The sequence below is a fragment of the Oryctolagus cuniculus genome, chromosome 19 (genome assembly GCF_964237555.1).
Source record: "Oryctolagus cuniculus chromosome 19, mOryCun1.1, whole genome shotgun sequence".
NCBI lineage: Eukaryota > Metazoa > Chordata > Mammalia > Lagomorpha > Leporidae > Oryctolagus > Oryctolagus cuniculus.
In genome coordinates, this window is record NC_091450.1 from 19,109,355 (window position 1) to 19,135,623 (window position 26,269).

The 26,269-nt window shown below is 53.6% G+C and overlaps 1 protein-coding gene across 1 annotated transcript in view; it reads right to left on the bottom strand.

Moving 5' to 3' along the window:
* MYH11 (myosin heavy chain 11) overlaps nt 1-26,269 on the bottom strand; it is a gene marked incomplete at its 3' end in the record, with an annotated part of 111,459 nt that overhangs the window by 63,780 nt on the left and 21,410 nt on the right. The window contains 2 exon segments of the mRNA NM_001082308.1: nt 2,395-2,422; nt 20,746-20,902. Of these exon segments, the coding sequence (NP_001075777.1) occupies nt 2,395-2,422; nt 20,746-20,902 (185 nt within the window).

Genomic DNA, 26,269 nt, shown 5'->3' on the forward strand with positions numbered 1-26,269 from the left:
ATGGGGAAGCTGAGACTCAGAGAGGCTGAGTGACGAGTGGAGAGCAGATAGCTCGTCTGAGATGAAGGCGGAATCGAGGCCAGGAGGCCGCGCTCACCACACCACGCCACTTCTCATAGTGAACACGCAAGGAATAAACAGTCACAGGTGCAGGAGGCAGGGAGCCTCCCTGGGGCTGCTGCAGTGCCCAGAGAAGTGGTGACAGTACCCTGAGTGAGTGGACTGAACAGTGGACAGAGACAGATGAAAACAACGAAGCAGTAACAGGTCCCCTCTTGGTTGTACCAGCCACGTGTCAAGTACTCAACGGCCATGGTCACAGGAAGTCTGTACGAGAGAGAGCAGAACCTGCTCCTGGGGTGGGTGGTGGGGATGAAGGCGGAGGCAGGAGCAGCATCGTCCTCACAGCCTCGCTCAGACTCAGGTCAGAGAGGTCAAGTGCACGGTGCAGGGTCACAGAGCCTGGAGCCAGCTCCAAGGCACCTCCTGCCTGTTCCCCTCTGTTCCACGTAGAATCCACTCGCCCCACACACGCTCACTGAACAATAGTTTGGCTCTGTGCAGGTGACACGTGGCTCACACACGGCCTCCACGCATCCTGGGGTTGGCTGAAAAGTGCGGCCTGCAAAGACGCCCAGCTGTAGCGAATAGGTTCTCGTCCAGGGAGGGCCAGAGCAGGGCTTGCAGGTGTGATGAAGCAGAGGGTCTTGAGACGGAGGACTTCTTGGACCGTCCAGAAGGACCCAATAAAATCACAAGGGTCCTTACCAAAGGGAGGCAGAAGGGCCAGAGGAAGACAGAGGTTTGAAGATGCTATACTGCAGGCTTTGAAAATGGAGGATGGACCACGAGCCAAGGAATGTAGGCGGCTCTGGCAAGTGGCAGGGCTCAGAGTCTCCTCCGCAGGTGGCTTCACCTTTCACACCTGCACAGCAGGTGGCATTAGGTCACCAGCTCTTGACTGTTCACTGTGAAACAGCACATATATTCATCTTCCGCCACTGAAGATGGAGGTTCTGCTCCCATTCAGTCCTCACCCCTTTCCCCACAGAGCAAACTGCTGGTGCAGTTGTCCCTTGGTATCCACCAGGGATTGGTTCCCAGGTCGCCCTGGATACCAGAATCTGTGGATGCTCAATACATTACATAGGAGCCAGTGTTGTGGCACAGCGGGCTAAGCCGCCGCCTGCAACATCAGCATCTCTCCCTGGAGAGCCAGTTCCAGTCCTGGCTGCTCTGCTTCCAATCCAGCTCCCTGCTAATGGGCCCGGGAAGGCAGCAGATGACAACCCAAAAGCTTAGGCCCCTGCCACCTACGTGGGAGACCCGGATGGAGTTCCTGGCTCCTGACTTAAGCCTGGTCTAGTTCCAGCCATTGAGGTCATTTGGGGAGTGAACCAGTTGGTGGAAGATCTCTCTCTGCCACTCTTTCAAATATACAAAATAGGGGCCAGCATTGTGGCATAGAAAGTTAGGCCTCTGCCTGCAGTGCTGGCATCCCATGTGAGCACCAGTTCAACTCCCAGCTGCTCCACTTCTGATCCAGCTCCCTGCGAATGCGCCAGGGAAAGCAGTGGAAGATGGCCACATGAGTGCTTGGGCCTCTGCACCCACGTGGGAGACCTGGAAGAAGCTCCTGGTTCCTGGTTTTGGCCTGGCCCAGCCCCAGCTGTTGTGGCCATGTGGTTGAGTGAACCAGCAAATGGAAGATTTCTCTCTCTCCTCTCTGTAACTCTGCCTTTCAAATAAAATAAATCTTAAAAACCCAATAGACAAAATAAATCTCTTAAATTAAAAAAGTCCCTTATATAAAATGGCATAGTATTTACATAGAAACTACCCACATCCTCCCAGATATAATCTTCTCTAAATTATGTATAATATCAATGCAAATGTTATGTAGTTATTATTTCATATGGCTTAAACAATGGTGATTAAAAGAAGACTGTACGTGTTCAATACAGACAATTCTTCCCCAGGTATTTCTAAAATGTGATTGGCTATGGCCCCAGTGGATACAGAGGTCTAGGGTGGTTACCGTGCCTCCGGGTTTGCGTCATGGGGTGGATGAAGATGCCATGCACCGGGGTGAGCCCTTGGTGCAGCAGCTAAGATGCTGCCTGGGACGGCCCATATCCTGTATCAGAGCACCTGGGTTTGAGGTGCAGCTCCCTCCCGGCTCCAGCTTCCTGCTAACGCACACTGGGTGGCAGCAGGTAGTCAGGTCTCTGCCACTCATGTGGGAGTCCAGCACTGAGCTCCCGGCTCCTGGCTTCGGCCCCTTCTGGGCTCTCAGGGGCATTTGGGCACTTGGAATGATGAACATATAAAAAAAATGGCTGTTTCCTTTCATTGGTGAGACCTCAGATACAGATAAAACACAGCTCCACTTACGTGCACAGAATGGACTGGTCCTCCCGATCTGTAGACAGAAACAAAGCAGAAGCCGGAATCAGAATTCGCTTAGAACTGAGAGTGTGCACTCGGCTCTTCCCAGACCCTCCCCCTGTGGGGCTTCTGCACATGAGTTCCACTGTGGGTGGGCTGGGCTCACTGCCCAGGGGACAGGGGGCCAAGACAAAAGATCAGAGACAGCCCAGGTAGATGCGGGAGCCTGCCTCACCCTGGAGGCTGTGAGCAGCAGCCACACCAGCGCTGGGAGCTCCCAGGAGACCACCCTGCCCAGAGTGGAGCGATGGGCAGAGCACGGGCTTGGATCCAGACACACTGGCTGGCTACTTCCCAGCTCTGTGGCCTTGGACAAATGTTCTTAGACTTCTCCATGCCTCAGTTCCCTCTCCTGTAACATGGTGTGGGGACACTTTCGGGTTTTGGAAATCCAGGGTCCATTCCCTCTGCAGCTGAGTTCTTTTAGGAGACTTCCCCACGGTGGCACCCTGCCACTGTGTACATGGAAGGACTGCCCTCCAAGCTCTCCCGGTCCCCAGTGGAGAAGTAAGAATGTACCCTGGGCCACATCCATCAGATTCTCTGGCTTCCAACTCAGAGCTCAATCAAGGACGGGGAGCACAGCAGGTGGACAGAGTTCTGAGGGGCCTCACTTCCTGCCCCCAGAGCCTGAGCAGTTTCTGCTTGGATGGATGGATGGATGGATGGATGGGTGGGTGGATACCCAGGCAGATGTAAAGATGGATGGATAGTTGGATGGGTAGATGGATGGTTGGGAGGATGGATGGATGGGTGGGTAGGTAGATGGGTAGATGGGTGGATGGATGGATGGGTGGATACCCAGGCAGACGTAAAGATGGGTGGATGGTTGGATGGGTAGGTGGATGGTTGGGAGGATGGATGGGTGGGTGGGTAGATGGGTGGATGGGTGGGTGGGTGGAGAAGTTGGGTGTATGGGTGGACAGTTAAGTGGATAGGTGGGGCCTATGCCTCTCTGGCTCCCATAGAGGCCAGCAGTGACCACGCCTAGCAGTCAGGGGAGATTCAGGCCACACAGAGGAGGTCTGGCCTACCACAGAGCAATTCTTTCCGCCTTCAGACCACAGACGGATGTTCAGGGCGCCCGACTGAACCACATCCCTAGGACACAAAGCCGAAGAGCCAATAGGATATTTAATTCCCGTTTCTCGCTCTCTGCACACCCATATGGAAGCTAGGGCCAGGGCTGCCAGCAGGGCCACAGGCACGGGCTATGAGGAGGCTGCCACTCAGACTGGCCTCTGAGCAGAGGCAAAGTGAGACCTGTGGGAAGATGGGCTCCAGGACAGTCGGGGAAGAAGGCCCTCATGGTCCTACCCATGTCCTGTTCCATCTCTTCCCATGAGACCTACAACCTGCACCTTTGTGTGGCTTCCTGGGCTGTAACCTCTCAAGAATACTCTGGAAACACAAAGACTCAACCCACGTTCTTCTCCACAACAGTGCCTGCAAGAGCAAAAGACCAGAGGCTGGCGCTGTGGCAAAGGGGGTTAAAGCCACCACCTGCGGTGCTGGCGTCCCCAGTGGGCAGCAGTTCCAGTCCCAGCTGCTCCACTTCTGATCCAGCTGCCTGCTAGTGTGCCTGGGAAAGCAACAAGTGATAGGCAAGGTTCTTGGGCCCCTGTACCCATGTGGGAGACCCTGGCTTCAGCCTGGCCCAGCCCCAGTCATTTTGGTGGGTGAACCAGTGGATGGTTCCACACCAGCAAAGCCAACCACCCACAGAACGACAATATTCAGGAAAGAAGAGTACAGACTTTTGTCCTTGTCCCTCTCCCCTAAACAACCCTGTCTGGCCACTGTTCACCCCACATTTGCATTGCATTAGGGAGGAGAGGTCAGCTAGGGATGACCTCAGGTCTGCAGGAGGATGGGCGTGGCTCATATGCAGGCTCCTCCCTGTTTTACATAAGGGACCTGCAGGGGGTCTTGGAGCGGCTCTGCCTGGGATACCAGGGCTGGTTGTACAAGTGTACACTCCCTTCCACACTTGCACTTGCAATGAGAATACTGTCAAACCACTGAGAATACTGCCCACAATGGCTGTGGCCGGGGATCAGGTCCGAGGGACCACAGATGAGGACGGAGGCAATGTCCTCTCCCTCCGTCTCCTCCTTTTTGGTTTCCTGTGTGTGATAAACACAGAGAACCTTTCCTTGTCCCACCAAAAACAGTCAGGGGGAAGTCTGAAGCCAGCCTGACCACACAGCAAAGAGAAACGGTTGCCCAGCTGCTGCCCTGCGGCAGGGGCGTGGCTGGGGGGCCTCCATGCCCACGTGACCCCTTTTCATCCTGGGCGCTGGCTTCACCTCCATCTCACAGACTCGTGGAGCTCAGAGGGGAGGGGACACACGTCCAAGGTCACTGTGCAGGGGATCCCCATCGTGGCCCCCAAAAGATGTCTTCTTCGGACATCAGAACGTGGCATTATTTAGAATGAGGGTCTTGCAGATGAACTGTGGCACAAGGTGAGATCGCCCTGGGTTAGGGGGACAACTGCACCACTGACTGGTCTCCTTGCTTCCAAGAAAAAGGACAGGGAGATCAGAGACCGGAGAGAAGCCCAGTGAAGGAGGCAGAGGAGACTGGATTTGCCCACCAGCAGAACGGGGCCAGGCAGGGTGGGGATGGGAGTGAGGGGTAGGGAAGGTGTGGGCAGGGCCTCCCTCCCGGCTTCCTCCAGGATCCACCCTGATGACACCTTGATGTCACCTGATCACAGCCAAGAGGCTGAGAAGCAATCACACCCTGATTTCAGACCTCTGACCTCCAGAACTGCTCAAGGACTTCGTAAACCACCAAGTTCAGGGTCATTTGCTGCAGCAGCCACAGGAAACTAATAGGGTCACACAGCTGGTGCAGGGCAGGCGGGGACTCCAAGCCAGTGTCTGACTTCACACAGCTTGCATTTCACCCCTGCGCTATTTCACCTTCTCACAAAACCTCTCCCTGCACCGTGTCACCTTACAGGATGAAGATGGGGAGGACACAAGAGAACTTGTATATCGCCAGCACACCCCCCGAGACAGACACAAATCAGCAGCCCCCACTCCTGCGGATGGGAAACACATAGAGGGGGCATCCCGCCTTGGGGCAAGCAGCTGCTTGTGCCATCAACGTCCACCCAGAGGGGAAGACCGCGTGGAAATGGACTGCGCTTTCCCAGTGCTGCAGAGAGGCACACAATGCCCAGCCCCCACCCCCAGGAGAGGGAGCGGGCTCCAGAGGAGGGCTTGGGAGCTCGGGGTGGGGTGGGGAGCTCTGTGCTGGGGGCTGCTAGGAGACCTCTGGCCTGGGACGGTCCCAGCGGAGAGGCAATCGTGGGAAGCAGAGAGGGCTGGTGACGGGCAGAAGCTGGCTCCGTGACCCACATGGAGCACAGGGACCACCACCGCCTGGGGCCCTGGGATTCCTTCCCCTGCTCCCTGCATGTACAAAGCAGCCCAGTCCCTCCTACGTGAATAGTAGCTGTTTCTTCTGCCCTGAGCCCTGCCACCTCTTCTCCTGCCTCTTCCACACGCTCTCTTCTGAATGGAAATGAACCTCACCTAACATGAAAATCAGCCACTTTTGAAGCCCATCATTCAACACCACCATGGCTCAAGCACCACTTCTTGAGTTCCACACCACGCGCCCTTGGCAGTGACCCACTTGCTTTCCGTCTCTGTGGTGCCCCCCTTCCAGCTGGCTCTCATGAACAGGATCACGCAGTGCGTGGTTTTCTGGGTCCAGCTTCCTTCACTTAGCAGAATGTTTTCTTTGTAAGAGAGACTTTATTCCTGACATTTTTATTTGAAAGGCAAGGAGAGAGGAAAAAGAGAGAGCAAGTGCCCATCTGCTGGTTCATTCCCCAAATGGCCACAGTGGACAGGACGGCGCAGGCTAAAACCAGGAATTGAAAACTCAGTCTGGGGGCCTGCAGTGCCGGCATCCCATAGGGGTGCTGGTTCAAGTCCCAGCTGCTCCACTTCCAATCCAGCTCCCTGCTATGCCCTGGGACAGCCATAGAAGACGGTCCAAGTCCTTGGGCCCCTGCACCTGCGTGGGAGATCCAGAAGAAGCTCCTGGCTCCTGGCTTCGGATCAGCTCAGCTCTGGCCATTGTGGCCAACTGGGGAGTGAATGAGCTGAATGGAAGACCTCTCTCTCTCTCCCTCTCCGCTTCTCCTAACTCTTTCAAATAAATAAATAAATCTTTTTTTTTTTTTGACAGGCAGAGTGGACAGTGAGAGAGAGAGACAGAGAGAAAGGTCTTCCTTTGCCGTTGGTTCACCCTCCAATGGCCGCCGCGGCCGGCGCGCTGCGGCCGGCGCACCGCGCTGATCCGATGGCAGGAACCAGGAGTCAGGTGCTTTTCCTGGTCTCCCATGGGGTGCAGGGCCCAAGCACCTGGGCCATCCTCCACTGCACTCCCTGGCCACAGCAGAGAGCTGGCCTGGAAGAGGGGCAACCGGGACAGAATCCGGCGCCCCGACCGGGACTAGAACCCGGTGTGCCGGCGCCGCTAGGCGGAGGATTAGCCTAGTGAGCCGCGGCGCCGGCCCTATAAATCTTAAAAAAACACCTCTGTCTGGGTCTCCCTCCCATGTGGGCAGCAGGGACCCAACGACTTGAGCCCTCATCTGCTGCCTCCCAGGGTCAGTTTTGGCAGGAAGCTGTCATTGGGAGCAGAGCTGGGACCTGAACCCAAGCGCCCCGATATGGGGCTCAGGGATCCCAAGTGGAATCTTGAGCTCTGTGCCCAACTCCCACCCACAGCTGAAGGGGTCTGAGCCCCATCCGCTTTGAGGCAGGCACCAGACTTCATCCCGTCTATGGCTACAGAACATTCCACTGTATCAATGAACCACGCTTGACTGACACATTCGCCCACGGATTGTTGCTTCCACATTTAGCTATTGCAATCAGTACTGCCATGAACATTCACATGCAATGTTTTCTTAATACCTGTTTTCAACCTTTTGGGCATATACCCTAATCCATCCCTGAAATGTCACCTTGGGAGCCACCTCCTCCGTGATGCCTTCTCTGACGCTACAGCTCTCCAGAGCAGAATCAAAGACCTCTCCACTGCATTTTCTACCTGCAGGGCTTCCGTAGACAGTGGTACAGGTTGCACACTGCATAATTCTAGGAGGAGCTACTCCCTTTGGTTGGTCAGTGTAGGTTTTATTACAACAAACTTCCAGCAGATGGAGGAAAAATGTCTGGAGAAAGAGGTACATTTCTCTCATGCCTTAAAGATGCCACAAGGCCCAGTGGGAGCCCTGACTCCTGCAATCCAAATTAACCTCACTACGAGCGTAATCTAACTGTGTACATCTCAGTACTCTTAGGGAGAAAGATACAGGCACATGGAATGATAATGGGACCTCCCAGCGGTGATACAGCAGGTGGAGTCCACGATGATTCTCCTCCAGATTGGTATAAACTATGCAACCTCCCATTGTCAACAATAGCCCCAAAACACAAACAAGCAAAATGTCCATCAACTTATGAATGGACAGACGAATCCACAGGGTAGCACTGAGTCGCAAAGAGGCGTAAAGTAGCGACGCTCCAACATGGATGGGACCTTGAAAGCACCACGTGCCCAAGGCCACACAGCTGATTCCATCCCAGGACACGTCCGGCACGGGAAGACCAGGTAGTGAGAGGGGGCTGGGACTGGGACCGCGCAGTGACTGCAAACAGCACAGGGTACACGACACACTTAGAAACGGGTTAACTCACGACACCAAATTACAGCACACTAAAGCTTTTTTGTAAAAAATATAGTTAATTTTATACAACCTGACTTCTTACACTTCAGACAAGCCTGCAAGGTCCCAACAGTTAGGAAACCCTTTCTAATGCTACTCCCACCTGCCCGTGAACCCCTGAAGGTCAAGGCCTGTGGTGCCTGACTTGGCGCCACAATGAACTTGGGTGCACAGCAGGTGCTGAGCAAACCCTTGTTGCCCCCTTCCTCTCCATTCACCCCCTCCTTGTCTGTCTGTCTCTCTGAGAGACAGTCAAGGCAGAAGCCATGGTAAGTACAGGTTCATACACTCACAGATTCACTCAGCACCCGAGTCCTAGGCCCCTGCTATGTGCCAAGCACTACAAACACTCAAGTCGATCAGGATCCACCAAGCCTTGTCCCAGGATGGCAGTCAGGCCAGGAGAGGACCCACAGCTGGGGGGTGCAATGGACACCCCCCTCCCCCAAGAGACCAGGACACTGTCCCCACAGAGGGGGCACCTGAGCTGTCTTGGGAAGGACATGTAGGGGTCCCCGGGGGAAATCAAGGCAGAGCAGCCCCAGCAGGAAGCTTAAAGACCAGCAGGGCGCCCCCTGGCTGAGCTGCCCCAAGGCTCACGTTACGGGCAAAGGGTCCTGCCTTGCACAAGGGAGTTGGGTCTCTGGGGTGCGCTTTTGAGAACAAAAAGGGGCTTCCATGGTGCCCCCCCCTGCAGAGCAGCCGCCTGAGGCTCTCAGGAGGTGCCTGGCTCCCTGTAGACCAGCTATTTTGGCCCTGATTCCAAACACAAGCTCCTGGTTCCTGGCTGGGGAGCCGAAGGCCTGCAGGCTGACCATAAAAGGAGAAAACAGAGCTAGGCTGAGAACGGGGCAGGCTCGCTGCTTCTCCTCCTCCTGGTGCCAGGCTGCGGTGGGACTGGGGACAGGGAGGTGGCCATGTCCCTGCAGGGCCACCAACACCCTTGGGGCCAAACAAGAGGGAGGACACAGCCTCCAACGCACACAGAATGTGGCTCTCTACCTAACGCTCCACACGGAGGTGGCCAGAGGGTTCCAGACCCCCTGGGAGCCAAATGGGAGCATGACCAATTCGCGGTCCTTGACAGTGGCTGAACCTGTCCCCTCCAGGCACGGTGCTCCCATGCACTGTCCAGATCAAGCCTCACTACAGGTGCAGCCGGCACGGGACCAACAAGGAAGCTGAGGCCTGGGGAAATGGCACTGGCAGAAGCGGGTTTTGAATCCAGGTCCAGCACCCACACGCTAAACCATTGCTCTCTCTACCGGCCAGAGCCCTCCTCTCTGCCCAGCCTCCTCTCTGCACCATTCTTCCCCAGAGCTGGGGAGGGAGCGCTACTCTGGGGCTTGTGCTGGGCCCCAGGGGGCATGTTCCAGCCCTCTCCCTCACCCTGAAAAGAGATGGCAATTTAAAAGTAGAACCTGTGAGCAGATGGGCCTGCAGTACAGGAAAACCAGGCTTCTCCCTCTGGCACCTCAACTCCCACCTCCCACACTCTCTGCTCCAACCTGCCAGCCTCAAAGATCCAGGTCAAGTTCACGAGTCACCTCCCAAGGGGGCTGCCCCTGCCCTCCCAGCCTGCAGTAGGTCCCTGCGGCTGCACCTGGCAGCTCCCTGGATTCTGTCTCTGTCACACATTTGTTCCCGGAATGACTTGATTAATCACCTGTGCCTCCCTGGACACACAGTGCCCAGGGCAGCGCCGGGCACACAGTAGGGCCTCAGCAGGTGTTGTGGACTGAACTGGGGAACTGGCGTCAGGAACCCACGCCGAGGACCAGCAGCACTGTCCCCGTCACTCCTGCACGTGTCTGCGTCCTCAGCTCAATGCTCCCTGACGTTTTTCAGAATTTTTATAAAAATGTATTTGAAAGGGGGAGAGAGGGGGAGAGAGAGAGAGAGAGAGAGAGAGAGAGAGAGAGAGAGAGAAATCTTCCATCTGCTGATTCACTCCCCAAATGGCCACAATGGCTGGAGCTGGGCCAGCAGTCTCTTCTAGTCTCCCCTGTGGGTACAGGGGCCCAAGCACTTGGGCCATCTTCCACAGCTTTCCCAGGCATATTAGCAGAGAGCTGGATTGGAAGAGGAGCAGCCGGGACTTGAACTGGGGCCCATATGGGATGCTGGCCCTGCAGGTGAAAGCTTAGCCCACCATGCCACAGCACTGGCCCCTTCCTGATTATTTTTTAAGAATTTTCCTGTGCTCTCTCCCATTCCTGCAAGGAATCATGGACACCAAAGACAGGCTTGTGAGAGAAATCAGTGCAGCAGTGGTCAGGATGTCCGTCCATGTCCCACACACCTCCAAATTCACCAGTGGTCAGAAGGGGGGCGGGATTAGGGGAGTCGCTGGGCACAGAGGCCCCACCCTCCATGAACGAACGGAGTCAGTACTCTTACCAAAGAGGCTGCTGAAGGGGGGTGTTTGTGCACAGGTTGTTAAGCCACTGTTTGGGGTCCTGGGGGTCACCCACAAAACTCCTGAGTTCAAGTCCCAACTCCACCTCCATGCCAGCTTCCTGCTAGGGCACACCCTGGGAGGCAGTAGGCAATGGCTCCAGTACTTGGGTCCTGCCACCCACATGAGCGATCTGGATGGAGTTCTAGGCTCCTGGCTTTGGCCTGTCCAGCCCTGGCTGTTGTGGTCATTTGGAGAATGAACCAGCAGATCACTCTCTCCCTCTGTCTGTCACTCTGCCTTTCAAATAGGCAAATAACTTTTTAAAATTACTCAAGCCACCTGAGTGCTCAGAACCTGCTATTAACATCTTTTTGTCAGCACCAAACCTAACACGGGATCCAGGGCAGCGGTGATGGACAGCAGTGATTCCGGATGGGGAGCACCTGTGTCAGGCCAAGTCCAACCCTCTCTAATGGACACAAGCACTTCCGGAGGCGGGGCCAAGTGCAGGCACCACCTGCGGCTTCGTGCCTCCAGCAAACACAGAGGTTTGACATCCACACACCCAGGGCAATGCTACTGGGACTTGGAGTGTGTCCTGCACGAAGAGGTCCCAGGGAGCTTGCTCACCCCTCCCACCCCAGGAGAACGCAGAAGGTGCCGATCTGTAAACCAGGAACTGGGCCCTAACCAGGCACTCACTCTGACCTTGCACTTCCCAGCCCCCAGATTACAGGACTCTGTTATAGTAGCCTGTACAGACTGACACCTAAGGCCTAAGGCAGCCTCAGTTCTCTCTTCTGTGCGATGGCCCCAGCTGCCACACTGCCTCCAGGGAAGAGAAAATTGCTCCAAGGGCTGCAGAAGGTGGATCTCCAGATCAGACTCTTGGTCGCGGGGCCTTGTCACTTGGTGCGCTGAGCCTCGATGGGGAGGTGCCACCACTCTGCAGAGCACAAGTGAGGGCTACATGCGGTGTGGTTCATGGAGCAGCGAGTGTGGGGCCTGCCGGTGCCCTTCCTGCATGCCTGGCTCCCAGGGCGGCCTCTGTGGGATCAGGAGAGCAGGAACCAGTGCCCCAGGGCCTCCCAGCCACAGACAGAGGGGCCCAGCTAAGTGGCGCCTTTGCCAGTTCCAGGACACAATGTGGAGTCTCTGGTCAAAGCCTCTGGTCAAAGTCGCCCTCAGCCTGGAGCCAGTGCCAGTCAGGGCTGGCTGTGGTTCCCCCCCTCCTTTTTTTTTTTTTTTTTTTTTTGACAGGCAGAGTGGACAGTGAGAGAGAGAGACAGAGAGAAAGGTCTTCCTTTGCCGTTGGTTCACCCTCCAATGGCTGCCGTGGCCAGCGCATTGCGCTGATCCGAAGCCAGGAGCCAGGTGCTTTTTCCTGGTCTCCCATGGGGTGCAGGGCCCAAACATCTGGGCATCCTCCACTGCACTCCCTGGCCACAGCAGAGAGCTGGCCTGGAAGAGGGGCAACCGGGACTAGAACCCGGTGTGCCGGTGCCGCAAGGCGGAGGATTAGCCTAGTGAGCCACAGCGCCGGCCTGTGGTCTCCCTTTCAATCCTAGGGGTCACTTGGTGCTCACGAGCACTTCCGGAGGCGGGGCCAAGTGCAGGCACCACCTGCGGCTCCTCCCAGCAGGCTACAGTGACAGCCTATCATGCTCCTTCTCACCCTAGGGACCCGGTTCTTATCTGGCCAGCTTCAGTGGACCTGTCCTCACGTCCATCTTGTTAACTCACTAACTCACTGCAGACTGCCGGAGCAGGTGCCCACCCATGAGAGAGAGGGGTCCACAGAGCAGCTCAGCACCAAGGCTAAGGCTCCGGAGTAAGGAACCCAAATTCAAATCCAATCTGACACTTGCTGGACCTTCACCAATTCCTCAGGTTTCTGTGCCTCAGTTTCCCCTTCGTGTTGGATCACCCAGGAAGCCATGTAAGCGTGTGCTCAGGACACACGTGAAGGAAGAACTTGATGTTCATGATCCAGGTCAAGGTCATGGGAAAAACGCCAGCCCGGCATACTTTATCATTTAGTATCATTTTTATTTTAGGTCACATATGAGAGTCCTCCAAAATCTTCATGGAAAATGAAAAGTTAAGTTTATTTCTGTGTTAAAAAAATAGAAACCCGCATATAGTTTTTCACAATGCATGTTTTCCATGAACTTGTTGAAGACCCTTCAGATGTGGGCACTATCGTTGTTTCAGGTGAAAAGCTCTCGTATGATTCTGCCTACCTCGCAGGTTTGATCAGGATTCATTAATATTCTCAGAAAGCCCTGAACATATAGGACACACATAATAAAAGTCTATTACCAAACAAACAAAAAAACACCAAAGTCCTTTACCACCATTATTGCTTCTTTGGGAAAGAGGGTAGAGGAGGGGAGGAACTGCCCCCAGAGAGTGGTGGTGTGAACCCACAGACTTAGTTCTCCTCCCTCCCCACACCTCACTGGAGTGACCTTGAAGGGTTTTCAAAATCCCATGCCCAGTCTAAAAAGAACTGGAGAGGACAGAATAGCAACATGACCTTGGGAGGCAGAAAGCGGGAGGGGTGGCCCCAGCCCGGAGGAAGAAGAAAACGAAACAGGAGTGGAGGGAGCCGGGAAGCAGCCTAGCCTCACCCCAGAATCTCCTGTTCCTCCCCCAGACCCCAGAACCCGGCAGGGCCTGCACGAGGGGAGGTAGGAACGTAAGGATGTGGTGACCATCTGCCTGCTGGGAATTTCTTACACTCTCTGGAGTCCGTGACCACCCTGGCCACTCCCCCGCAGGGTTCCCGACTTAACGTCCAGGGAGGTCTGTAAGGAGAATACGCAAATCCCATCCTGAACTTCGAAACCTTCAATCTCTTTTCAACAGGGGCTCAAAATGATGAGAGACGGTTAACTCCCAGGCGGAAGCTCAGACAAGCCTTACTGAAGAATCAGATCAGCCTGAGAAAAACAGAAGGAACCATCAGCAGTGCCCCCAGTGCAACAGCACAGCTCCTTCCTGCTCTAGCCAGCTCATCCTCGGCGCAAGCCCCACCTACCAGCCCTGAGCACCCACCACGTCTTTGCTGCCCCGTGCGCTGAAGCAGCCCCTGGATGGATGGACAGGTAGGAATTGCCAGGCATCTATGGAGAGCCACCAGTGTGATGGCAGAAGTCAAACGAGACACATAGGAAATGCACATTGTGGAGGAGACAGAGACTATCAGTGAAGAAGTGGCCTCCAGAAATGAGCTCTCTCATCCACGGAAGAATCATTCTTCTATACAAAAGAAACAGAAGTGTATTTCTTATCAATTAAAAAAAAGTCAGTAATTAAAGACTCAATGGAAAGGTTAGCAAATAAAACTAAAAGGGCCGGCGCTGTGGCGCAGCGGGTTAACCTCCCTGACCTGAAGCGCCGGCATCCCATATGGGCACCAGTTGGAGACCTGGCTGCTCCACTTCTGATCCAGCTCTCTGCTATGGCCTGGGAGAGCAGTAGAAGATGACCCAAGTCCTTGGGCCCCTGCACCCACGTGAGAGACTGGGAAGAAGCTCCTGGCTCCTGGCTTCAGACTGGCGCAGCTCTGGCCATTGTGGCCATTTGGGGAGTGAACCAACACGTGGAAGACCTCTCTCTCTCTCTCTGCCTCTCCTCTCTGTGTGCAACTCTGACTTTCAAATAAATAAATAAATCTTTAAAAAAAAAAAAAGAAAACAAAACTGAAGATACAGAATGAAAAATATAAAAAAGCATGGGCATTATGGAACAGTGGGTTAAGCCATGGCTTAGGATGCCGGCATCCCATATCAGAGTGCTGCTCTGAGTTCTGGCTGCTCAACTTCCAATCCAGCTTCCTGCTAATGCAACTGGGAGGCAGAAGATTATGCTCAAGTACTTGGGCTCCTGTCACTCACATGGAATAACTGAATGGAGTCCCAGGCTCCTGGCTTCAGCCTGGCCCAGCGCTGGCCATTGCAGCCACCTGGGAAGTGAACCAGCAGATGGAAGATTCTCTCTCTCTCTCTCTCTCTCTTTGTAACTCCGTCAAAATAAATAAATCTTAAAAAAAATTAGATTGAGTTTTATCTTTTCAAAAATGAAACCAAAGCTAGAAAGTAATAAAGTAGTACCTTAAAAATGTTGAAATAAAACTACTTTGGGCCTAAAATTTTAAATTCAGCTCAACTATCCTTTAAGTGTCAGAAAAGCATCAAGTCTTTCATATATGCATCTTTTTTAAGATTTACTTTATTTATTTGAAAGACAGTTACAGAGGGAGGTAGAGACAGAGAAAAAGGTCTTCCATCCACTCATTCACTCCCCAGATGGCCGCAACAGCCGGAGCTGCACTGATCCAAAGCCAGGAGCCAGGAGCTTCTTTTGGGTCTCCCACATGGGTGCAGGGGCCCAAGGACTTGGGCCATCTTCTACTGCTTTCCCAGGCCACAGTAGAGAGCTGGATTGGAAAAGGAGCAGCCGGGACTAGAACCAGTGCCCATATGGGATGTTGGTGCTTCAGGCCAAGGCTTTAACCTACTGCGCCACAGCACTGGCCCCTCATATATGCATCTTAACACATCGAAATACATCCTTTCTTTAGAGCCTGCTAGAGAAGGTGCTCCATTTAAACAGGAACATAAAGGAAGCAGAAGACATGGAAAATGGTAAACAAGGACTCCACCATGAGGACTTTCAAGGATGAGGAGAAAGATTCCAGATCTACCAGTCATAGATTGGGCCAAGACATGTTAGAAGGTTCTAGTAGAAATTTCCTCAAGGAAAGAATAGCAATGTGATCCCTAGTACATGTCTGGACATATTAAGAGGAGATCAACAAAGTTAGAAGGGGAAAGGATAATGATGAAGTACATGGAGAACCAGGTTGGAAAAACAAAGGCAATTACTAACTCCAGGAAAAATAACAAGTCATACAGGAAAAGAAATCAAAAGACAGTGCAGAACTCAGCTTCGAATAACACCCGTATAGTCTTAGTAATGAAGACTCTAAATAGTATTTACATAGTCATAATAATATAAACTTTGCATGTGATCTTATCAAAATTAATGTAAAAGCTGTATTCAAAGTCTATGAATAGGCATATATGTTGAGATAATGCAGTACCAGCAATTCAAGGGAGTAAACTAAACCTTTAGCTTTCATGGTGAGAAGTCAATATGCAAGGCCTAAAATTGAAGAAAAAAATCAAATCAAGGTATCTGCAATATAATCAAGTTTTTTAGATATAGATGTAAATATTATAAAAATTCTGTTAAAGTAGTAGATAATGATTTCTCCTGGTGAAGAAGTAGAGGAGAGCTATTTGACAACAAGGAATTATTGATTTGATTCTGATATATTTGCATGTATAATTTTAATGATAATTAAAACTTTAAAAACAGGGAAGGGGGCAGGACTTCCTATACACACTGACATGTAACACTCAAGCAAAGTACAGTGCAGTGCATATTGGATGTTACCATTTGCAGGGAGTATCTGCTAACACAGGCAACCCCTCCCCCACCGCCGCCACACACGTAATAAACCAGAAACCATGATTATCTCGGGAGAGGCGAACTAGGGGACTGACATCCAGGGCTGAACGTTATCTTTTAATTCAGAATATATCATCTTCAAAAAAAAAAAGAAAAAACACAGAAATAGGGGAAAATCTTCAGAGTAATGTGACATAATTTATACTTACACGTGTATAAGGTGTAGTTTTTTTTTTTTTTTATTTGACAGGTAGAGTTACAGTGAAAGAGAGAGACAGAGAGAAAGGTCTTCCTTCCATTGGTTCACTCCCAATGGCCTCTACGGCCAGCGCTGTGCTGATCCAAAGCCAGGAGCCAGGTGCTTCCTCCTGGTCTCCCATGCAGGTGCAGGGGCCCAAGCACTTGGGCCATCCTCCACTGCCCTCCCAGGCCACAGCAGAGAGCTGGACTGGAAGAGGAGCAACCGGGACTAGAACCTGGTGCCCATATGGGATGCCAGCGCCGCAGGTGGAGGATTAACCAAGTGAGCCACGGCGCCGGCCCTGTAAGGTATGGTTTTTAAATTCCTATTTCTCTTGACCCCTCCCCCAAGGGGCTTGGCTTGAATGACATCTCAGACAGTCCCTTTCGTAGGCCCAAATAACACTGGGTTGAGCTCCAAGCTCCCCATCACAGTCTTCTGATGGTCTCTCTGGACTGGCTCCTCCCGTACTCCTGACACCTGCTCCCCCCTCCACACTAGCCCTTCAATGAATCAGCCACAGCAGGAGCCAGAAGCCCCTGAAACACCCTTCCATGGTCTGCCCTGCGGTCACCCTCCCACTCAGTGGCTTCCCCTTGCTGGTCATGGGGTGTCCACATCCACCATCGGGATATGAACTCAGAATGCAATGGTAGTTTTGAGAAACAAGGCAGGCAGCGCTTCCCAAAGCCAGTGACGCTGGAAACAGAGTTCGAGGGATTCAGAACTGAGTATCAGAGAGTGCTCATGAATGCTCAGACAATGGGGGCTCAAATGATATGAACACCATCACTTTGTGATTTGCAGCTTCCCATAGAGGTGAACAAACCCCTTTCTAAATACTTGGCCATGGTGGGAGACCACACAGGGGAGATATAGTTAGAAACAGACATATGCTTGTGGAAAATGAGTTTATTTTTGATGCAAAAAAAAAATTTTGGGGGTCCCATGTTGTGGCAGTAACCAGTTAAGCCACCTCTTGCAAAGCAAGTTTCCCATATGGGCGCCAGTTTGAGTCTCAGCTGCTCCACTTCCGATCTAGCTCCCTGCTAATGGATCTGGGAAAGCAGTAGAAGATGGCCTAACTGCTTGGGCCCCTGTACTCACATGAGAGACCTTGATGAAGCTCCTGGCTTCAGCCTGGCCCAGCCCTGGACGTTGAGGCCATTTAGAGAGTGAACTAGTGATGGAAGACTTCTCTCGTTCTCTGTATCTCTACCCCCTCTCTAATTCTTTCAAATAAATAAAGATAAATCTTTTTAAAAAATTTTGGTGTAACCTTTTCATAGTATATGGAAAATGTGCTTTCTGAAAAAATACATAATTAAAAAATGTTTTACACCAAAATAAACCCATACTTCTAGTTTCATTTTTTCTATGAACTCGTGTGTGTGTGTGTGTGTGTGTGTGTGTATGTATCTGAAAAATTTTTTAAGATTTTCATTTTACTTGAAAGGCAGAGAGAAAGACACAAAAAGAGATCTCCCATCTGCCGGTTCACTTCCCAAGCACCTACCACAGCCAGGGCCAGGCCAGGCCAATGTCAGGAGCCTGGAAATCATCTGGTCTCCTACCTGGGTGTAGGATCAAACTGCTGGAGCCTCCCAGGTGCACGTGAGCAGGGAGCTGGACTCGGAGCAGGGCTGGAACAGGAACCCAGGACTCTGCTACGGGGCACCTGAAGTGCTCTGCCAAGTGCCCACATGAAGACCATCGCTGTACAGCCAAGACCTCACCCCGTGGTCGTCCTCACACGTCTCCATCTGCTGCTCTGTGCGGGTCGTGGTAGCCCCACGCCTGGACTGATCCACGGCAGAGCCTCTCCGTGGAGTCTGACTGCCTCTGGTAGTAACTCAGGGCACGTCCGCTTGAGCCCCTCTACCCTAGTTGGAGTGGGAAACTCCTGGGCATACCTGGATTCCTGCCCTTAGAACCTTCTAGAACCTGGCGACTTCCAATTCCTACCCTACTCCAGGGCTCAGCCACCCCTGTATGGGAGGCTGTGTTTCCTTGTTCCCTGCCATCCCCACCTGGCCCGGTGGACTTGTTCTGACTGCCTGGTCCTGTGTCGGGCTTGGGGGTGGCCGTTTTGGGGGATCTGAAACACATCCTGATAGAAGCCAGGAAGCAGCCCCACACTAACCAACGTCTCACTCTCAAGCCTTATCACGCCAGGCCTTGCTCAAGGCACAGTAAGTACCCCACATTCCACACACCCTGGAAGTGTGACGAGGTCATTTTAGGAGTGTCTAGATTAATAGTTCTTATTTTAACAGTTAAGTATTCTTCTCATCGAACACAAGAAAAATGCATAACTGGTTTCATGCATGATAACATGGGTTGAATGTCCCCGATCTGAAATGCTCGGGACCAGAGGTGTTTCATATTTGGAATATTTGAGTCTGCATAATGAGATATCTTGAGACTGGGACCCAAGACTAAACATGAAATTCATTTATGTTTCTTGTATACCTTACACATATAGTTTGTGAGTAACTGTACACAGGGTTTTAAATAATAATGAAATACAACAGGTGTTTAGCCTAACGGTTAAGACACCCATGTCCTGTATCAGAGTGCTTGGGTGCAGTTCCCAACTCTGCTTCCAACTCCAGCTTCCTGCTAATGCACACCCCAGGAGGCAGCAGTGATGTTTCAAGTAGTTGGATTCCTGCCACTCACATGGGAGACCCAAGTTGAATTCCTAATCCTGGCTTAAGCTCTAGCCCACCCTGGCCATTGAAGGCATTTGGGGAGCAAAACAGCAGATGGAGTCTATCTCTTTATCTATCTATATCTATAGTTAATCTATCTACCTGGGGCTGTAGCACTGTGACGTAGTAGGTAAAGCCACCACCTGTAGTGCCGGCATCCCATATGGGTGCAGGTTTGAGTCCTGGCTGCTCTACTTACAATTGGCCCCTGCACCCACATGGGAGATCCGGAAGAAGCACCTGGCTCCTGGCTTCAGATTAGCTCAGCTCCAGCTGTTGCGGCCAACTGGGGAGTGAACCAGCAGATGGAGGGTCTCTGTCTCTCTGCCTCTCAGACAGGTAAAACAGTACATTTAAAATAGTTTTTAAACTTAATTTCAAGCTGTACACTTTAGAAATTATGAACACACATTTTATACTCTACTCCATGTATCTCTTGCTCGATCTCAATCAAAATGTTTACTAACAGGGCCAATGTTGTGGTCTAGTGAGTAAAGTCACTGCCTGCAACGCTGACATCCATACGGGCACCAGTTCGAGTCCTTGGCTGCTCCACTTGTGATCCAGCTCCCTGCTAATGTGCCTGGGAAAACAGCAGAGGACGGCCCGTGTCCTTGGGCCCTTGCACCCATGCGGGAGGCCCGGATGGAGCTCCTGGCTTCAGTCTGGTTCAGCCCTGGCTGCTGCAGCCATCTGGGGAGTGAACCAGTGGATGGATGATCTGTCTCTCTCTGTAACTCTTTCAATAAATAAATCTTTTTAAAAATGTTTACTAACAGCAGTGATGATGCAGGTTGGGCATCTCTAATCTGAAAACTGAAATCCGAAACCATTTAAGGATGGTCATGATGTAAGTGGAATTCCCACATGACAAAACCTTGTTTTGTGCACAAAATTACTAAGATTATCAAAGAAAATTCCCTGCTGTGTATAAGGCGTATGGGAAACATGAATGAATTTTGTATTTAGACCTGGGTCTCACCCCCCAGGTACCTCACTACACAAATGCAAATTTTCCCAAATCCCAAATCTCGAACACTTCTGGTCCCAAGCATTTCGGCTAAGGATACTCTGCCTGTAATGCAACATCTGTGCGAGTGACAATCAAGGGTCTTAAATTGGGGAACAGGCATCGGTGACCTTGACAACAAGCTGTGATAGAAAACAGGCATCGGTGACCTTGACAACAAGCTGTGATAGGCAACAGGCATCGGTGACCTTGACAACAAGCTGTGAGATGACACTGTCACCCCCTTTTAGAGATGAGCAAACTGAGGCTGGAGAAGACAAGACATCTGTCCACAGTCCCATGAGAGTCGGGCACAGATGGGTACAAACTCAGGTCCCGCTGGGCTGTGATTCAAGCCCGTCCCTTCCTTTCCCGACAGGGGCCCGGCCGGAGAGCCGAGAGCCCCAGAGCCGGAGCAGGCCCATGCCCGTATTTGCCCAGGCCGTCTGCCCTCCTCCCTCTCCCAGGCCAGCTCAGCTGTTCCGTTGCTTTTTCCCTTTTTCAGTCACAGGCCTTGTGTCCCCCAGCAGCGCCTGCCAAACTCCGCATTCCTGGCAAGAGGCACAGGCGGGCGGGCGGACAGGAGGGGCCAGGCACAGCAGGCAGCTCCTTGGAGGTGGCTGGGTGTGGGAGGAAGGCCTTCGCAGCGCCCCACCCCGCGGGCTCCCTGTCGCCCCCAGGCCCACTCACCCTGCAGCATGCTCCTGTAGGCCGTGTCGGCGATGGCGTAGATGTGTGGTGGCATCTCGTGCCTCTTCTTGCCCTTGTACATGTCCACGATCTTCTCCGAGTAGATGGGCAGCTGCTTGTAGGGGTTGACCACCACGCAGAAGAGGCCGGAGTACGTCTGCAAATGAGAGCCGTGCTTACTTCCAGGCCCCGGTAACACCCACCGCGGCGCGAGCCACGGGCTCCATCTGCTCCTCTGAGAGATGGGGAAACCGAGGCACAGCGTCACACTGGGAAGCCCTTGGCCTGCCTAGGGCTCCAGGTAGAGGGAAGGAGGAACGAGTGGCAAGACCCAGATTTCTAGGCCAACCTCATAGCTCCCAGCTATGCAGTTTGAAATAGCTCCGAGTTCAAATCTCAGTGCCAGACCTATAGCTGAGCCTCACGTCTTAAATGACAGCTACCATCCATTAAGCACCGACTGTGTACCCGGCACCTAAACCGAGCACCTGGCAGGCCTCTCCTCACTGCATCCTCACAACTACCCATGGCACGGGGCTGGAGACCGAGGCCTGGCGAGGGTGCTGCCTGCCCGTGTGGCCAGAGGCATCGTGAGAGCTGACAACTCTCCCAACTGCCCACCCCAGAGCTCCCCTTCTGAGCCCGTCCTCATCTGTAAAATAGGTATCTATGCAGCTGTGCTTAGAGGGAAACCAAGTTCAGACACCTGCCGCACCAAGGCTGGGCCTTGAAGACACGCAGTGGAGCCACAGAGGCAGGCACCGAGGCCACGGTCCCTGTAGCCCACCTCCAGGGCAGGACAAACCACGGAGACAGAAAAAAACAGACCCAGGGCTTCCAGGGGCTGGAGAGCGGGGATGGGCAGCGAAGCCTCACAGGCGAGGGGTTTCCCCTTCGGGTTATTAACATCCTGGAGCTTGGGACTGGGGAGGTGCACGCTTGGTGACTACCGCGGCACCGTGGCCTTTAAAATGCTCACAGCAGTCAGCCGTATGTGACACGTGTGTCCCCCGATCTTTTAAAGCCTGGAGGCTCTGCCCTAGCATCGGAGCAGGTGCAGCTGACAGCGGCGGGAACAGGGCCGGGCCACCACGCCGGGCACTGCGCGCCATGTGGCGCCATCACCCTTGCTCCTGCCCCTTCTGTACGGCTCACTTTCCCGGAGGCTGAGCTCACTGCTCGGGATGCAGGCTCCGACCTGTCCCACTGGAACTGCTTTTCCAAAAGATAAAGATCAGTACTGCCAGGGCTGCCAGGCTCTCTACCCTCCCACCCCGCAGAGACGCAACCGAGGGAGGAGGAGCCGAGACCCCATCGCCGAGTTACGCTCAGGGCAAACCAAGCAGCAGGGTGAAGCGACGGAGCCAAGACACCAAGCCAGACCCTGGCAGCGCCGAGCCCAGCTCAGCCCACCCTCAGGTGTGAGCGCTGCCTATGAAGACATCCAGCCGGTGCCTGGGGGTCACTCACTCCGTCCGTCTGTCCTGGACACTGTGCCAGGTGCCTGCCCTCAGACGGCTTTTAGTCAAGAGCTGGAGCTGATTAGAGAGGGCAGGACTTCCAGGGTTCAACTTACTGAGGGACAACGATGTGTGACAACGGTCACTGCAGGAGCCTGGACAGCATTCTGCACAGTACAGCGTTGCTGGAAAGAAGAATCGAGTAAACTTTCCAGCTTTGCACCATTCCCCTAAAAAGGGCATAACTGCAGTCAACACACAACCATTTATTGGGCACCTACTGTATACCCAGTCTCTGTTAGCGGCTGGATATAAGTCAGTGAGTGATTTCTCTGGCCCTCACAGTACTTGTCAGTCACAAAGGGTCACAGGTGCATCTGGGAACTTGATAGAAACAGGGCCACGAGAGCATGGAGGAGAAGGCTGTGACCCATGCTGGGGGTGGGCAGGGAAGCTGCGCCCCACGTGGAGTGTCACAGGCGAGAAGCTGTGCAGCAGCTCCAGAGGTAGGGCAAGCACTGGAGACAGGGGCAGGGGAGGACGCCGAGAGGGCCTGCGGGGGTGAATTGCCAGCAGCCTGGCATCACCGGGGCTTCAAGGAGGACAGAAGCAGTGGTGATAGGCGTTGAAGCTTGCACAGGCAGGCAGGGCCCAGCCGAAGGGGCTGGGCCTCCGAGATGCTACCCCTCCCCCACATCCTGCCAACACCTGCCCTGATTAGTGCCCTGGGAGCCGGGAGGCCCCTCACTTCTTCCTCTTCAGCACAGCACATGCCAGCGGCATACAGTAGGCGATGCCCAGTTGCTTGCTAAATGCCTGAGGGGCAAAGCAAGGACAAGGCTTCCCCAGAACTGGTGGGGAACAGGCAGCCTGTCTTCATCTCTTGGCTGGAGGTCTTGCTCTGCACATGGCAGGTGCTCACCCCATTGTTGATGAATCAGAGCAAGGCCAGGTCCTGTTCATCTGTGTCCCACCCCCAGAAGAGGCCTCTCAGAGTGAGTGCCCCATCAGGAGTCATGGCAAGCCCTCTTCTTCAGGTCTCCACTCCACCTGCGGCTCCTGCGGGACCACGCCCACTGCCACAGCCCTGTTAGACTGTGGGTACTGCTTTAGCCCAAGGACACCATAGCCAATCCCTTGGGAGGGGAAGTGCTGAAGGGAACAGAGCAGGACACGGGGGGCCTGGACTGAGCCCTCGCTCGGTGGCTGCAGAGCTGTGTGGCCCTGGGCCAGTCTCTTCATCTCGCTGAGCCTCAGTTATCCTTAGGTGCAGAACAGGTGCGGGGCCGGGGGGGGGGGGGACAGACCAAAGCCCCTGCACCTGCACAGATCTGCCATGAGCCCACTCAAAGCACTCGGCACGGTGCCTGGTATGCCGTCAGCAGTCAGCCAACATCAGAGTCTCTTCATTTCACCACGACCAAAAGCTTCATTCCCGGGAGCCTTCACATCTGCTGTTGCCCGCACCTGGAACACTTTTCCCCGATGTGCCCAGAGCCACTCCCGTCTCCTCATTCAGTGCTCGGTCTCAACGCCACCTTCCGGGCCACGAGGTGCAGGCTGCCACATCCCCCAGCACCCAGCACCCAGCACCCAGCACCCAGCACCCAGCACCCAGCACCGTGCTGGGCACAGGGCAGGCCTGCAGCAAATATTTGCTAAATCAAACAAACACAAGAAAGCAGGAAGAACACCTGCCCCTCCCAGCTCCAGCCGTCCTCCTGGTTACCTACAACACCTCACTGCTGCCACGCACACAGCAAGCACTTAATCCATGCTTCTAGGCAGACCCGAATCTCTGCTGCTTCCGGACCAAGGGGAAGGCCCCTCTCCGCAAGGCCAGGGCTCTAGCATCTGCCTGTTCCATCTCTAACGCTCCACCTCGGTTCCCTCTGACCCCGGCCCAGCCCAGCCCCAGCTGGCCGTGTTTCTGTGCCTCTCCAGCTGGTTGCGTTCAGAGGTTTTGACATCCCCCACCTCCTGTCCCAGCCGGCATCTTATGGGCCTGGTGCCACCAGCAGGCCCGTATTAGGAAACAACTCGGGCTGTTCTCTGATGCTTTATATGGCCAGCTGCAGGGCCTCGAGCTGGGACAAGACACAGGCAACAGGCAGAGAAGGTGGAAGAAAAGTGAGCTTTCAGACCCGCGGGCCTGGGATTATCCCGGCTCTGTCTCTCATCAGCACCCGACCCTGAGCCTCCTCCACAAAGGCTGGTTAACCACACCTTCGTGCCCAGGTTGGATGATGGGGCCGGAGCTTTCCGAACAGCCACCCCGGAGACAGCCACGACCCACAAAGAATGCGCTGTTGTCACAGCCTTGATTTGACTGGCAAAGAGACCATGAACAACCTAAATATCCATGAGCAGGGCACGGGCTCACTAAGTATGGTTCACTCGCATTGCATGAGATGGCACTGCCTGGTGGGCACAGCGGCCCACCTCTACCCCCAACCGTGGGTCGAATATACAGATGCAAAGAGCAAGATGCACACCAGTGTGTGGCAGATACTGTCACGCTGGGCCCAGGAAGGGCTCTGTACTGCCTGCTTGTGTATAAGGCCTCACTGGAGGGCCACCTAAGACACTGGGGCCAGAGCTTATCTAAGGAGGGGAAGGATTGGCAGGGGCTGGGACGAGAAGGGAAAGTCCTACATACTCTTACTATTTAATTCAGCATTTGTACATACTACCTCCTGAAAACTGTGTTCATAACTACCTGTTATGAACACAGAGACAGTCAAAAATAAGGTGTAGGGGCTGCCTGCAGTGCCAGCATCCCATAAGGGCACTTGTTCAAATCTCAGCTGCTCCACTTCTGATCCAGCTCTCTGCTGTGGCCTGGGAAAGCAGCAGAAGATGGCCCAAGTCCTTGGGCCCCTACACCCACGTGGGAGACCTGCAAGAAGCTCCTGGCTCCTGGCTTTAGATCGGCCCAGCTCCAGCCATCACGATCATTTGGGGAGTGAACCAGCAGGTGGAAGCTCTCTCTGTCTGCCTCTCTGTAACTCTGCCATTCAAATAAATAACTCTTTTAAAAAATAAAGTGTAACGGAAAAACTCAGGGAAGAAAGCCACGGGAGTGATTTTTTTCTTCTCGTCATTGCAAATGTCGTGCAATTGTCCACATGGGCATTTGTACCCGTGTCCCTGTAAATCATGTTCGCCTCCAGGGAGGGGCTGGGGCCCAGAGGCGGAGGCAGGAACTCTGATTTGTGCTATGCTGACTTATTTTTAGATGTCCTCTTGGGGTCTTTGGGTGGAGATGCTTGAACAGGGCACTTCAAAACGTCTGTGGGAAAATGGAATGAAAAGAGAAATGTATTTGGGTGCAAACAAATTTCAATTCCACGCATGGTTTTTTCACAAGATGTGTTTTCCATGAACTTTTTGCACCCAAAAAATAAATAAGCAAGCAAGCAAACAAACCCAACAAGACCTTAGCCTTGAATTCTATTTTCCAGGCATTCCTTGAAGCCTAACAACTTAACGACCTCGGGGCTAATTTGGGGCTCAGCAAGGAGCAGCCTGCAGCCCCGTTTTCTTTCTACCCTGCAGGGCCCTGTGCAGTGACCAGCACCTCTGGCCCCCAGGGGGCACACACTCCTTGCAGGGACAGGGAAGAGGGCTGGGCCAGGTCACTAAGAAGGAAAAAGTTATCACTTGCAGAAGTGTGGCAGGAAGAGTGCTCCTGAACCCTGTTCTTGTGAGAACCGGAATGGGCACCAGAAAAAAAATGGTCCTTAGGCTCCGTGGGGGGCGGGGCCTTGTACCTAGAAGAGGCCAAGTCCACCCTGCTCAGGACCATGCTGTTTGCAGCCCGAGGCGGGGCTCAGAGGCAGAAGGGCCCAGTGTATGGGAGACCAAGCAGGTGAGGCGTGAGCAAGGCAGGCCAGGCGTGGATGAGAACAGGTGCAGGAGTCGGTGATGTCCAGCACACACTCCCAGGGCCCGGGAGACAACAGGGATGGAGGGGACTTGTGGACAAAGACCACACGGCCCCCTGACAGGGACTGTCACTCACACCCTGGCTCCTGGAGCGGCAGGTCCTCTGCTGTTTCAAA